General features: G+C 40.0%; 2 protein-coding genes across 2 annotated transcripts; both read left to right on the forward strand.

Annotated features, from left to right (window-relative positions):
* Positions 1 to 794: 794 nt before the first annotated feature.
* Positions 795 to 5,286, forward strand: LOC308397976 (cell surface A33 antigen-like). Its single transcript, XM_080884309.1, has 7 exons — positions 795 to 983; positions 1,568 to 1,722; positions 1,834 to 2,053; positions 2,377 to 2,541; positions 3,150 to 3,266; positions 3,383 to 3,509; positions 3,916 to 5,286. Exons 1-7 carry the CDS (start codon positions 944 to 946, stop codon positions 4,379 to 4,381), a joined length of 1,290 nt encoding a protein of 429 aa, XP_080740435.1. The 5' UTR covers positions 795 to 943; the 3' UTR covers positions 4,382 to 5,286.
* A 4,525-nt stretch (positions 5,287 to 9,811) lies between these two features.
* On the forward strand, positions 9,812 to 11,890 carry LOC308398765 (cell surface A33 antigen-like; the record flags this gene model as incomplete). Its single annotated transcript, XM_080885546.1, has 5 exons — positions 9,812 to 9,851; positions 10,287 to 10,459; positions 10,575 to 10,794; positions 10,993 to 11,159; positions 11,729 to 11,890. The coding sequence occupies 5 exons, from the start codon at positions 9,812 to 9,814 to the stop codon at positions 11,888 to 11,890; spliced, it is 762 nt and encodes a 253-aa protein (XP_080741672.1).
* Between the last annotated feature and the right edge of the window lie 4,252 nt (positions 11,891 to 16,142).

The following is a 16,142-nucleotide window of genomic DNA, read 5'->3' on the forward strand; positions in this document are numbered from 1 at the left end:
ATAGTCATGAAGAACTAAATGCTAAAATCTTAATAATGAAGGCAAACAGGCCACCATTGATGCCCATGCAGCACAGATAACACACTGGCTTCCATCTTTGGGTCAGCCCCATTTTTTCTTTTTGTTCAATTTAGCCATATTTATACATTAAATCATTTGTAAAGGATTATTGGACACAAACACGGAAATTAAGGGTGAGTCCCACACAACCCCAAATATACACAGTCCTATTAATTATTATTTCGAAATCAGCCATTTTAAGAGGACAGCACACTTGGTTTTAGTTTCAGCGTTGCGCCTTTGCGTGTGATGCCTTTGGGCGATAACCCCTGTCAAACCAGTTTGACGGGGAAACAAACAACCGCACCGCCTACTCAGACTGTCGAGTGTTCGTCGTGCTTTTTTTTTTTTTTTTTAACGCCCTTCGTTTTTCTCACTCTTACAAACTAAAACCAAATGTTCCAAAAAAAAAAAAAAAAAGACAAACAACAAGAAATAATAAAATAAAGGAGATACTTAAAAAGTGAAAGAGTGATTATTTTCATATTTTGTTCTCTCAACAAGACAAACTAAAGATTTCGAGGTCCAACTGTAAAAATTGGGCATGTAATATTTTAGAATTAGGCCTGTGGTGGAAATAAACTTGTTGTCAAATCCTGAGAAGCCGAATCTAAATAATGGAGTATCCCTGAAAAGGCAGGTATGCTGGAGCAAACTACAAGCTAAAACACGTCAGGTGGGCGGAACAAAAATGTCACCTGAACCTCCAAAGGTGACGTGATTGGCAGGGAGCGCTATCAGTCAACCGGAGGCAGCGAGCGCAACATTGTTCGCAGACTGTCGGGTTTCGATGCAAATGTTGTTTTCTCATTTTTCTTATAAAGGAAATAAGTAGATACTGAAGAGTCAGTGGGTTTTAGTTTGAAGCAAGTAAGTGTTTGCCATGGAGAAGAAGAACTTTTCCTTGACGCTTCTGTGTCTGAGTGAGTATCTTTTTAAATAAACGCTTCTTTTTCTGCGCCTCATCTAGCTGCCACACCTGTTTGCGCACCGTCAGGATCGCCGTCTAAAAAGGGAGCAGGCCCGAGAAGCCTGATTAGAAGGCATTCTTATTTTTAAATGGCTTTTAAAGTACCATATTCCAGTGTAAGCAAATGAAGTAGTAATAAAAGTCATGAAAACAATTATTTAATGGCAGGCTTTTTGAAAAGTAAGAACCGATTGTTTTTCGCCGTTTATCTTTTGTGCACGGAACTTGTTCCAAAATTGAGCTGACACTCAGTGGATGGCTGTAACAGACGTTTGTTTGTTTGTTTGTTTGTTTGTTTTTTAAATATAATCAAATAATGATCATAAGTTCCTTTTTCAAGCTTGGTTTATTTAGTAGGTGGGTGTGGGGGTGGAGCAGTGTTACTGGTCAACTTTGATTTTCTGCTGCTGAACCATTATTAGCGAAGAATCCATGAAGACAAATGATTCAATATCAGAATGTTGTGTTTTTATACATACAGGATAGCTGAGAGTGCTTTATATTGATCTGTCTGATTTGTTTGTATGTCCATCACAGTGCTGTCAGGTGTCGGTGCCGTTACTGTTACCATCCCCCAAAGTCAGTATGAGTATGCCAGAGGGGACAACATCACACTGCCCTGCTCCTTTATAACGACAGCTTCGATAACCTCCCAGACACAAGTCATCATCACTTGGTCTTCTTTGACTCAGGTTGGCATCTACCTATCTTTATGACTCTCTCTAAATAAATATTAAAATCCTGAGATGCAAACATGTCCTTGTGAGTTTTATTATTCCACTAATCATGTCATTTTCTAACAGGCCGTGATCGCCACCTACTATCACAGCGCTATCCCAACTACTGACATAGACACTGACTATGAAGGTCGGTTGTCCCTGGATGTAGATGTCACTCAGGGAAAGGCTAACCTGAAGCTTTCCTCCATCTCACTAGCTGACAATAAAAATTTTGAGTGTCGTGTGCAGATCCCAGGTGACAAGAAGGGCAAACAAACTGCCATCACAAACTTGGTGGTTCTAGGTAATATGTCAGCTGTCGTTTCTTCCTTTATACATTATACGATGTTACACTCTGATGTTTAACCTTTATATGTTCTGATATGTTGGTTATTCCTAATGCAATGAATTATCGAAAAGAGTGTCTGTGCATGTTTCAACACTTACTGTATCCTGTATATGCATATTTTGAAAGGTCATAATGATTGTGGGCTTGCTCCTGCTGTTCAGAGATATCACTGTTAATGGCTGAATCCATCTGCTATACGTCAGCCCTGTTCGGGATGTGGCTTGCCTTGTATTCCATTACTAAAGTAATCGCACTAAATTTATATTTGTCTTCTTTAGTGGCTCCCTCTACACCTGTTTGTAAGCAACAGGGAACAGCACAGTACGGCCAAGATATCACATTAACCTGTGCATCTGCAGAAGGATCTCCAACGCCCACTTATAGCTGGAAACGTTTTAATGTGCAGAATCAGTCTGTTCCTCAAGACTCTAGAACCACTGACAGTAAGTGATATTCTGATTCTTTCAAATCTGTCCCATATCAGAACATAAAGTTTTACTAATCTTTACTTGCAAGAACAAATGTGGACATGATCAGAGAGACGCTACGCTTGGTGTACAAGTGAGCTTAACTTTTGCTACACAGCCACTGTTTGGTATTTAATATTGACGCATATTAAACATGATGAAAGTGAGCAGGAGGTGTAACATGAATGACATTCTAAAGATGAAAAACCACAGGAGATTCAGAATTGTCTCAACAATGGCTGGTATTTAGTCTCTGCTGCAGTTTGGTCTCACTAATGAGGTGACACTTAAATATTTGTAAAAATATTAAATTCAGCTCTGCTTTAGTTTGCTAAAAATAGTTTTATTAGTGAATCAATGCTGAGTGTCTATTTTATTTTAAAAAAAAAAAATTTAAGGAGAAGTGGCAGAGACACAGAGGCCAAGAATGATATCAGTCAGATGTACGGTTTCATTCTTCTCTATCGCATCCTGTATTTATCTATTTACTCGGCATACTTACTTTACTCAGCATACTGTTCAGAATGGCCAAAGATAGAGGTCATATATTTTTCAGTATATGTGACTAATTCTTTGTGTTTCAGAGGACGGCATCCTGTCTCTGTATAATATCTCCAAAGATACATCAGGATACTACGTCTGCACCTCACAGAACAAGATCCGTTCTGCTACTTGCAACCTCTCCCTCTCGGTCATGCCACGTAAGAGAAACATTTTTTTTTTTTTTCTTTCAATAAATAAATCTTTACTGAAAATTATTTTGATGCAAACCTCTGTATTGTTCCTGCACTTAACCTGTCTGTTCTCAACCCTGCAGCATCCCTGAACATTGCTTCCACTGCAGGAATAATTGCTGCAGTTGCTGCTGCCTTGGTTATACTCATCATCATCATCTGTTGCTGCTGTTGCCGAAAGAAGAACAAAGATGAGGAATACGCTATGGGGTAATGTTCCTCTTTATTATAGATACAAGCAGTTAACACAGAGACGCTCGTACTGAGTGAATGGGATGTTTTCTGCGCAGTATTCTTTTGGAATAAATCTTTTTAAGTGATTTAAAAAATGATAAAATTTGTACATATTGTGTTTGAGGTTCCATATGGTTGTAATCAATGGAAGTGGCCATTCCTGCTGAGTATACAAAAGACAAAAAAGGAATTTTGTTGGTTTAAAAAGCAAAGTCACTTTGTTTTTTAAAATCCACTTCATAATAAATTAATGGTGACAGGAACAGATGCTAACAAAGGAGATGGTGCAAAAGAAATCAATCAAAAGAAATCAGCTGAATAAACCACATCGGTTCTCCCAATAATTTCTCCACTCTTGATGTCTGTTGTTTCTACTTTCTAGAGTTCGTGAGGGGGATGAGTACCACGACAATGAGCCGGATAGAAACGGTGAGGGTCGACGTGTTGAAGGGCAGGGGAAGGACAGTTATGAGGACTCCAGTGTAAAGAGGACTGAACGCAATGAGGAAAAGAGTCAACCAGATCGCAGCGACTATGACGACCGCCGCAGCGACTATGACGACCGCCGCAGCGACTACAATGATCGGCGGCGCGACGATTATGACGACCGCCGCAGCGACTATGACGACCGCCGCAGCGACTACAATGATCGGCGGCGCGACGATTATGACGACCGCCGCAGCGACTATGACGATCGGCGCCGCGACTACAGTGACCGTCGTGAGCGCTATGATGACGATCGCCATTATCAAGATCGTCGCCGTGATGACAACCGCTATGATGATCGTGACCGTGATAGACCACCAGTGCCCAACAGTAAGCCCCCAAGGAGGGACTACGATGACTAAAACCTCCAACCTGTAGCAAAGCACCAGCTTTGTTACATGAGAGGGGGGGACCTAGCTATATCAAAATGGACCCCCCATGAAACAGCAAAATTAGGGCTGAAAGAGTAATCTGTTCGGAAGGAATAGTTTTAGATCCTTTTGAGTAGGGACAGAGATTTGTGGGGTTAATCTTTAAAAAGTTTGAAAACTGCCCAGGAAAAGATTTGTATGCAAACGTCCTATTCTACGAATATAGAGAACTGGACAAACATTTGACAGAGCGCCTGCTAAATGTATGTTTTAGAGGTTCCGATTTTCTGAATTTTTGTCTTAAGTAACTTATAACGTTAGGATAAAGACTAGATAAGCAGCTTATTCTCCTGATTAAGATTCTGAGCAGGCGTGGTGATTTATGCACACATTCGCTCACAGTATACAAGCGTTGACTAAATTTTTGTTGTACAGTAAGAGAACAGTTAAGTGGCTGTGTCTCTTTGTACTGCTAGTTTTATGTAGGCATTTTTTGTAAATAAATAATTTTGTTCTATCACAGTTGTTAAAATCTAACATGTTTTAAGTCATTCTCTCTGATAATGAGTGACATGTGTCATGTTTTCCTGTGAATTGTGTGCGAGTGTGACACTGGTCTGGTCACATTCTGAAGTGAATCATGGCTCGACACACAAACACAGAGGCACAACAGATATGTTTTATTGAAGCTGTTTTTTTTACTTTTGTTTTTGGGCATTTTCTCTCTCTTGGTGTTTTCTTTATTTAACATCCTTCTACGTTACTGGTAGTAGTCACAGCAAAAACTCTTCAGCTTTTGTTGCATATACATACATACATATGTATGTGTGTATATGTAACAAAAACTGGCACTAGAAGATTGATGACTTCTTTTTTTTTTTTTTTTTTTTTTTTTTCTCCATCAAATTCAAATATTGTTTTTGTACACTGAATATATACTTAGATGCTGTTTTGTACATTTTGCATTGATGATGTTATGACTTTTACTGAGAATCATCAAATTCTTATGCAATTTGTTGTATGAAATATGCTGTTTATATACGATAAATAAAGTTGACAAGGCTTGGCTTTCGACATGTGACTCCAGAGCTCAGTTGCTTAATGTTGAGTTCCATATATGCTTTTAACAACTAAACCCCTTAATTATATCTGTGTGGTCATTACATAATTGGCTGATTATGCAACTGCATTACTGAGCAGGTTTTCAAATGATGTGGTCATGCCGCCTATGTCGATTTAAATTTTAGTGTGTTACATTTTACACATGTATTTGATGACTAGTTGAAAAGCATATGGATGTAAATAATGCAACATAGTTTAGACAGCGCCACAGCTGAACTCTAATACTGCGAAAAGGACTAGGAGAAAACACAAGGTGATAACTTAGAAAGCAAAACTCTAGTAACATAAACATTAAAGAAGGTGTATTCATCAACTCAGTGGTGTAAAACAAGTATGGCTGTGTGTTAAGTCTATATGGAAAGCAAGAGATGTAGAAAAACACTAAACCCCGGTGTGATTCATCCAGGTAATCGCATTTAGGTCAGTACCTGCACTGCAACTGAAAAGAAAAACAGAGACATCTAGTGCTCGGATTACTCCGGCAGAGATCACAACAGCGAACGCAGTTTTTCTTTCTATTTACAGTGACAGAGTCACACAGCGAGTCTTCATATTTGAATAGCTGGAGCACAGAATGTGGACAAGTTTGTCTTTGATAAAAGCTTAAGTATAACTAAAAATGACATGAACTCTCACTGCTGTCACAGAGCAAATGAAGTTGGAGTGTGGGCCACAAAAAACCAGAATAACTCAAGTGTAATTTCTCTCCTTGTAATGCAGGAAGGACAAAGTCAAGTGCCTTTGAATTAGGGTAATCATTTTTGGGGATGGACCCACAAAGGTGTGTACCTGGAAATACTACACCCTGGCACCTTTGCTCAGGAGCTGAATCATCTGCTCTATGTGGAACTGAACAAATTCACTAAATGTGTCTCATATCTCCTTGTTCTCAGAATAACTTTAGACTTTAATAAACACATCGAGGACTCACACTTACCACAGCAGATTTATTTTAAATGTATCAATTTTAGTTTAATTAAACCAGCTGAAATGTATTGTTCTATTAAAGCAGCTTATACTGCTTTAATGCTACACACACATACAATGTAAGTGGCACTGATATTGCTTTAATTGTAAAAATCAAGAAGCAAGTTTTTCAGGCAACATTTTGGATCTATTTGACATGTGTCAAAATTCTTTTTTTGAGAGAAGACAAATATGCTCAAATTATATGTTCCCAAAATGTATTATTAGACAATTAGAATTTCTAAATAGTTTTACTCTCTAAAAGCTGTGGGAAGTCCTTAGATCCTATGTCAGTTTCATCTACTGCACCTTTCAGACATCCTCCTGTAATGGGAAATGATTCTTCCCACTTTTGTTGTTGTCAGTGGTACCCTCATCCTATATGTAAGTCTTCATATCTGTAGCTGTGTAACTGGTGTTCGAGACAGTGCATATGTGGTTTGTATTAGAATATGCTTTTAGAAATAGTGACCTTCTGAGCATACTCCAGGCATGCACCTTAGTAGTGAGGTCGGAGGACGCCGGGAGCGTGTACCCAAGTGGAGGCTGAAGTGGGTGGAAGCGGAGAAATCTTCTGTGTGTGGTGTGCGTCATTGCTGCAGGGAAGTTGATGGAAGTTATTGATTTACCTGTTCTTTTCCTGATCATATGCCTCTTTTTGTAATATTTAAGAGTTGTAAGTGTGTTGTTTATAGGGTGATGCAGACTACGTATGACACTTTACCCTGTATCTGAGGTTTAGTTCTCTTTATGTAGACTTTATGTAGTCTTTAACCGTTATACCGATTAGATGATAGAAACTTAGTTTAACTTGTCTGTGGCTTGTATGTAATGTTTGTATCAGGTGGAAACTAGTGGCAAACTAGACAACATATTTGTGGAGGGGGCATGTGAGGGCATGTCTATCTCGCTTATGGCCTGTATAGCCACTAGATGGCACTGTTGATTATATTTAAATATGAATGCCTTAATTCCTATATTGCTAGGAAATTTGGTTTGAAGACAAATCTCTAGATTAATACTTATTTAGGACCTGTTAACAGCTTAAGTAACTTAGGATATTATATTCATATTTATCTGTATATTGTGTTCTGTTAATGTAGTTGCTATTTCATTGTTCATTTACTTTCAGACCATACTCACACTGTCATTCCTACTGGTGCTACTGGTACAAATGCAGTCTAATTCTCAGACTGCATTTGAGGGGACAAAATTACACCATTTAAGAGATCCACTTTACATACAGTCCTACCTGCTAACACTGTTCAATCATTTGTGAGCATGTTTAATTTTATTCAGGGAGATTTTAGAAGCAAAATTTTAAATGTTAAACAGATTTCTGTTAGGAGTCAGTTTATTTTTACATTCATAACACTAAATATCATACATAAAGACTAGGGTAGCAGCACAAAACCAGATGTTTATCAGCTGATAAAAGAGCTACACGACCAGTGTTACTGACGTTTTTAACCACGGGTGGAAGAGGTTGGCTTATTACCAACTGGGACTTTTCTCTTTGTTTTTCCTTGCCATGGTTCAGAGTCATGGGGTAGCTAAACACAGCAGAGCAGGGAGGAAAAGTGTGCCTGAATGAGAGGAGCACTAGTCATACTACACCAAATAAATAAAAAAATTAGATGATAGAAAAGTTTCAGCTTTTTCACTATCTACTACAGAATTTTATCATTTTTATATAGGTAGATAATGTGTAGTTAAAATTCTGTAGACTGAAGGAAAGCTGACTTTATTTGTTCCGGACTACTTAAGATCAAAGTGGGTTGCTAGCGGTTGCCAAACATTAGGAAACAGTTGCGAAATTCACCTTGAGGATTTTGTAATATGTTTTTGCTCCAGAAGTGGTCGCTTGTCTGAAAGGCATGCGTTTCATTACACACAGTTATGTACACAGTGCTGAAACTGTCATGAATCGCTGTGCGGCAGGCAGGAGTTGGACCCAAAATGCAGGACTCACAGACTCGGGGAGGTGAACTCAAAACACAGCTTTATTTGCTGGTAGAACAAACATACAAAACTAGACTAAACTGGGAAACCATAAACTAAGAACTCACAGGGAGACACAGGGAGATCCACACACAGCATGAGGGACGACGCGACACTGACTCAGAGAAACACAGGGTTTAAATACACTGGGAAGTAACGAGGGGAATGAGACACAGGAGGGCACAGCTGGGAGAAATCAGGACTGACGAGACAAGCAAAGCAGGACGCATTCACATGAGACACGGACCATCAAAGTAAAACAGGAAGTATCACACAGAGACGCGAACTTGACACAGTGGAGACAGCAACTAAGAAATACAGAGACATAAACCATAAGGCAGAGGTCTAAGAACCAAAATACACAGGGAAATACTCAGCTGGGAACACAAGAGACTAGACTAGAGAGAGTAACAAAAAACCAACCATGAGAACATAATGCACAATGCAGAGTGACAGAAAACAAGAAACTCAAACATGCAAAGACACACAATTACACAGAACAGAGGGGACACAGAGAGACATGAAGGGCAAGGGATCAAAACTAGAAGCCATAGAATAAATCACACACAAGTACAATAATACAAAAATCACAAAGAACTAAAAACGCTGGGTCAGGAGACCCAGGACCGTGACAGAAACAGGTTGTTAAACTGAGATTGTATTAACAGTTATGTTTGTGGAAGCTGCCCTGCTCACCTTTTTGTGTTAATGACTGGGGAGGATGGAAGGAGAGAATATAGCATGGATTCCAAAATGTCTCTCTTTAACAATGATAAACTCTTAACTTGGGTTTTAATGCTTGTTGGTCCACCGAGCTGCAGTCAACTGTTTTTTGCTTTAGTCATGTGTCAAGTACTAACACTTAGACAGACATAAAACAAATACAGAAGCATACAAGCGATGGCAAAACAAGCGTGAAATGATCTTGAAATGTGTGCACATGTGTGCATTTCTGTGCCTGTGTCCATTTGTGTCTGAGTACAAGGGTGAAATGAAAGAGGACTTGTTATTTTTACAAAATCTTGCAGCAGGGTACAACTACACACATAAAATCTTCTGGTGCCACTTTATTTACTGTTACCATCATCATCAATAATGATTACCACCAAATATTAAACAAAATGTGTGTATCACCATCTGAATATAAATACACATGAAGAGTTACAGACTCCTCCAGGTGAATATGCATTCTCTGGAGTAGAATGCATATCCATTCTCTGCATAGGTGTTTTATATGATGCTGTCTTCATTAGATTTTTATTATTTTATTTTTTATGGATGTGAGTTTGGATGTGTGTGAGGAGCAGCTCAGCTTCCACCTTTGGGTTTGCCATGGAAGAGAGGATTTATGCTTTGATGCTTCTTTGTCTGGGTGAGTTATTCTACTGACAAACATTTGCTTTTTTCCACTACGCCGCACCAAGCTGCCTGAGAAGCCTGTTTAAATGTGAGTCTACCTGAAACTTACAGATTTACTAAATTGATTATTTAAAGTGTGATTTTTCCAAAACAAAATGAGCAAACAAAGACTTGGTTGTGTCAGCCGTTGATAAGAATGTGTTCTGTTTCCCTCAAAGCATAGATGGATTGCTTTACAACATTCATTCAACGCGGGATTGTAACAGATTAATATTTTCGTGTGCAATTTATCTGTGTTACCATATGGCTGTAACTTCTTTTTTTCACAGCCCCTCCATTTCCAGCAAAGAATCTGCACATGAAAAATTTCACAAATTACTGTCTTTATAAATGTAAAACAACCACATACCCAATATGGCATAAGTGAATGTTTTTATGTCCATTACAGTGCTGTCAGGTGTCAGTGCCATTGATGTTACCATCCCCCAAAGGCAGTATGAGTATGCCAGAGGTGACAACATCACATTGTCCTGCTCCTTTACAACTACAAGTCCCATAAACTCCCGAACATTAGTCGTCATCACCTGGTCTGTTTTGAGTCTGCAACCTACCATTGAAGAGGTTGGCATCTACCCATCTACCTACATCAAACTACCAGAATAAACATAAAAATGATGAGATGCAAACATGTCTTTGTGTTTTTTATTATTCCTCTAATCGTGTCATTTTCTAACAGACAGTGATCGCCACCTACTATCATTGGCCTACCCCCAGTACCGACATAGACACTGACTATGAAGGTCGGGTGTCCCTGGATCTAGACCTCACTCAGGGAAAGGCTAACCTGAAGCTTTCCTCCATCTCACTAGCTGACAACAAAGATTTTGAGTGCCGTGTGCATACCCCAGGTGACAAGAAGGGCAAAATATCTGCCACCACACGCTTGGTGGTTCTAGGTAGTATTTCATTTGTTTTCAAAGAAATGTTCTTCTGAAGTTAATTGTTTCTGCTTTTCTATATAGCATACCTACTGTACATCATATATTCATATATAACACTTTAAAGGTATTGTTTACCTGTTATCTGTTCTCTAATATGTAAGCGGGTCATTCTTAACCCAAGAAAGGATAAACAAGAATGGGTTTTTCTTTTAGCGGCTCCCTCTAAGCCCATCTGCAAGATCCAGGGAACAGCAGAGTACCATCAGAATATCAGCTTGATATGTGTGTCCGAGGAAGGTTCTCCACCCCCCACCTATAGCTGGGAGCGTCATGACATAAAGAACAACCCTGTTCCCCATGACCCCAGTACCACTGACAGTGAGAAACACATTGATCCTGTAAATCTATGTCACATAACAGGGATTGGCTTACACAGAGTTTTAAGATTTATTTCAATTTATTCAACTCAGTTGACCAAGTTTTTTTTTACTGCAAATCTCATTCTGGGAATCACACACATGCAGCACTTTTATCTATGCCTGTGTGATTTCTAACATTTTTTCACAATCTCTCACTCTAACGAATGGATCAAGGGAAAACTCTAGGTTCAGCATCTGCCTAAGAATACGTCACCACTCAGACTGGAGGAGTCACAGATTGAGCCCGATGACCTGCTCAGTGCTCATTTTGGTCACTGAAGAATAACTAAATGACAACTTCATTTAAAAGATTCAAGGACAGAAGGTGGCATAGGCAAGGAGGATTTCCTTGCCTCAGAGGCTTCACTCTGCTGCATTGCACCCTGCATATACTGATTACTGATCACGCTGTTCAGAATACCAAGCTCATGTTTTCCCCAAGCAATAGCACTGTAGAATTCGTTCATAACTAAATCATGATAGCTGTTACACTCACTTATTATTTGTGACTAATTTGTTGTCTTTCGGAGGGAGGCATCCTTTCTCTGTATGATATCGCCATCTGGACATCGGGATACTACATCTGCACCTCAGAGAACAAGATCCACGCTGCTACCTGCAACATCACCCTGTCAGTCAGCCCACCTAAAATAAGCCCTTCTTTAGGTTGGCTTTTGAACTTTTTTAATTAGTACATTTTTGCATAAATAAAACATGTAATACTATTTCTGTATTAGGTCTGTATTTCTGTAGCAAAGATAATGTTGTGTATTATTAAAATTGTGTTATTGTGAATCAAATTGTTGAATGAAATATGGCACCGTATAAAGCTGAAGCTGAAGTGACACCAGAGCTATGTTCCTTCATGTTGAGCCTAAGTCTGCTGTGTTCTCAAATATTTGTTCTGTAATCATCTACAGCTGTAGTTTATCTACTTCAGGATTAACACCAGTTTATGCAACCAGGCTCATGTGACCTGAAATGTTCTCTGAGTTATTTATTTGAGTTATAGTAGCTATTGATGCAACTTTTTACACATGAGAAATATCCACATGATTCTCCAAACATCACATTATCAGCCTCCCTCATGACAGGAGTCTTTGTACTCATTTGGCTCTCCTAACTGTCATGGTCCTGAGTCTGAGGACTCGGTGTTTTGTGTTTCTTTATATTATTCTTTGTTCTCGTTTATTCTGTTTTGTCTTTTGTTTAGGTTTGCTATGTGTTAGTGTTTTTGTTTCATGCCTGCCTGTGTTCCCTCTGTCTGTCCATGGTGTTATTGTGTCTGCTCATGAGTCTGCCTGTCAAGTTCAGTGTTCTGTCTGGTTCTCTGTGTCTGTTAGTTTCCTGTTTTATTCTGAAAGTTCATGTCTCATGTCAGTGTGTTCAGTTTTACCTCTCGCCTGCCTCGTTAGCCTAATTTCTCCCTCCTGTGGCCCATTCCCTGATTACTCCCCGTGTATTTAAGCCCTGTGTTTTCCTGTGTTCTCTGTCGCGTCGTCTGTGTTACGCCGTGTCAGTCTTCACTACTCTGTGTGTAAGTGTCACAGAAATGGCTTATGTATAAAGAAGTTTAAGAGATGGTTCCAGCAGTTAAAATGTTCTTGCTTGTACGTTTCTGTGGCCAATATTGTAAGGGTGTGTTTATCTTGTCACAAAGAACAAGTTTTGTTACACCGCTATTATCGCGAGGTTTGGGCGTGATAGTATAGGCTGTGAGCCCACGTTTAATAATCACGCTAAGGAGTTCAGCGAGCTATCTGCAAAGGCCTGGTTAGTCTACCAGCGGTACAAGAATGCACAAGACTGTAAAGCTATTCTTCTAGGACCTCCGAAGTGGCAGGCGGCCACGAGTTTTCACGGCGTTCAATAAATGCAGCCAAGCGCCCGTCTTGAAGAAGCCGTGCCTGTGTTGTCATTTCGGAGTTACACTGTGTAACCCGGGCCCTATTTCAGGAAGCCGGTTTAGTGCAAACTCTGAGTAAGTATACCCTGAGTTAACGAAAACTCTGGGTTTTCGGTTTCACAAAGCGAGTTTAGATTAATTCTGAGTGAGTTACTATGACGACACACTCCGTGAGGCTAACCTGCTCCCTAGCAGGTTTACTTCAACTAACCCTGACGTTCTCCGCCTCTGTGTCGGAAACCTGACTGTAGGAAGTGTCAGACATGGCGTGCCCCTTCCTTGAAGAGCCAGTAGATGTTGAAGCCCAAATTCTCCGCAGAGCTCTCCGCCGGGAGAGAGTGATTAGAGCGCGTTTGGACATTTTATCATTTCCTGATGATTTCCTGTGTGAACGTTACCGTTTTTCAGCACAATCTATAATTTATTTGAATAACATCCTCAGGCCTAATATTGCTCATGTGACACATCGCGGACATCCTCTCAGTTCTATACATATTATTTGTATTGCACTTCGGTTTTTTGCAAACGGGAGCTTTCTGTATAATATTGGTGACGCTGAGCACGTTTCCAAGGCTACCGTCTGTCGGGCAGTCAGGAATGTTACAGTTGCACTGAAACGTCTCCTGCACTCGTTTGTGGTGTTCCCCGGTCATAGACCCACAAGATTAATCAAAGAGGGATTCCACAAAATTGCAGGTAGCAGGATGAACAAAACTTAATTCATGATGTGGTGATACTTGAACTACTACTTAAATTTTACATTTATTTTCACGGTTCCCAGGCGTGATTGGCTGTACAGATGGCACTCACATTCCAATCATTGCTCCTTCAGTAAATGAAGGAGACTATGTGAACAGGAAGTCTTTCCACAGCATTAATGTGCAGGTACATAGTTCCCTGTAGCATTTCAAACTAACAAATTATTTCATTATAGTAATGGATGCTAATTTGCGTTCTCTGCACTGTGAAGATCATATGTGATGCTGCCAACATTATCACAAATGTGGAAGCCAAGTGGCCAGGCTCTGTGAGGGGTGGTGGTGGAGGACCCCCACTTGTTTTTCGGGCCTCCGCTTTTTTTCTGTTGGCTATAACGGGTCACATTTGAGCATACAGAGTAAGCAAATATGTACTTGTAATGTGCTCAGATAATTTCAATAAGTGCTTACAGAAAGAAAATTAATGTAGCCTCTAACTGCAATTGATTTACATCGGACAAACAGACCAAGCACTATGGCTCGTAATACAATTACACCTTACTTGTTTGGACTATATTTTTATATTTCATTTTTACTTGCTGCCAGGAACGTTTGGGGCCTGTTGGGTTGCACCTGCGCTCACATCACATCACGAAATAAAATGTATAAAATATAAAATAAAATAACATATAATAAAATAACGTGTTAAATGGGTGGAAATCCCTAGATCAATGTTTAAATTAACACTCACGCATTGACTCTGTCAGCTATGTTTTGCCATGCATGCTCCCTTTGTTTTGCAGCTGAGGCTGTTACTTTTTTCCGCAAAATTTGCATGTTATCGGCATATGCTGCCATCAGAATTTCGGCCTCAAGCGCTGTAAAATACATTGACCGCGCCTTCTTTCCCTCCGTCTCCATGGTGACTCGCTTAATCTGTGCTCCACTAATCAGGGCTTTATGTATCCTCGTGCGCGCGCTTCACTTGGGGTTAAAGCAACTCCGCGTTGATTGAACTACTTGTTATCAGCCTTTCTGAAACCGAATATTCCGAGTTGGACAGTTCGGGGTTACTCAACCCTGAGTATCGTTTTTCACTCTGAGTTTTCTAAACCGGCTTCCTGAAATAGGGCCCCGGTGTTCATTCTGCGTCTGTCTGCCATCCTTCTCTGTGCATTTTGCCCCTCCTCCCGTGAGTGTTTGGTTTCTGGTTCGTTCTTTAGTTTTCCCCAGTTTAGATTTGTTAACTCCCTGCTCTGCTCGTCCTGTTTTTGTCACTTTGTCACTTCTGTAAATAAACACTCACTCGCACCCTAGCCAGTGCCTGCATTTTGGATCCTTTTCTCAATACACCACACGACTGCTCCTCAGCCGTGACACTAACATTGTGTGGATGCTGTGTCACGCCCTGGGTTAGAGATCTGATTGTTTCTTGCTACAATCACCCTCTTTTACATCTTCTGCTCAATCTCCGCTACACAGATCACGCGAGAGTGAGATCATCTTCACCCCAGTATGTAGGAGACTCACATGCCCACTAGAGGGCATCATGTGTGTCACACTTTACCTAGGCGTGAAGTAATTATGCATGCTTGGGTTGCAGTACCAGCAGTGGGTGCTATCAAACACAAATATATATGGGTGTCTGTTGGACTTGGGGATGATTCTTTGATTTGGATCTGGACTTTGGGATGATTAAGTAATTCACAAAAATGCAATCACAAAACAGTGTACAAGATGCATTGTATGTTGGTGTGCTATCTGATAGTGTTGTATTATAACTAACAAGCTTAAATAAATGCATCAAGTGACAAATAAGTGACTATTTGCAAACTGGAATAACTTAGATCCAACTCTATGAGCTCAGCTTATGTCTCATCATTTTTCCTGCTGCTGCTTCACTCTCCAGTGGTTGTCTCAAATTAAGAACCATGAAGCTCACAGAGCTAAGTTGTGCTGGGTCGTTTTCACAGCTATAGTGTCATCTAACTGTGACTTCACTGCCTTTAACAGCTGCTGGTATTTAAATCATTCTTAACCTGTTAGTTAATACAGGTCACCAGTTTGCTTCCTGTCGCTCGCTTTAGTTATTTTTTCTTGACAGATTACATTTGCGTTCTTGGGGAAAAACACAACTCAGTGTGCATAAGCAGACTGAACAGATAGGTAAGCTAAATTAAAGGCAAAGCCAAACTCGTCAAGTGGGCGAAACAAATGTTACCCAAACAGCAGAAAGCACCACCAATCACCCAGAGGAGGCTGGCATACCCATCGTAACTCACAGGGCTATATTTTTGAGCAGTTTCGTTTTTATTTTATTTTACACAAAACTAGCAAACA

Source organism: Rhamphochromis sp. 'chilingali' (assembly GCF_963969265.1).
Source record: "Rhamphochromis sp. 'chilingali' genome assembly, chromosome: 6".
Lineage (NCBI taxonomy): Eukaryota > Metazoa > Chordata > Actinopteri > Cichliformes > Cichlidae > Rhamphochromis > Rhamphochromis sp. 'chilingali'.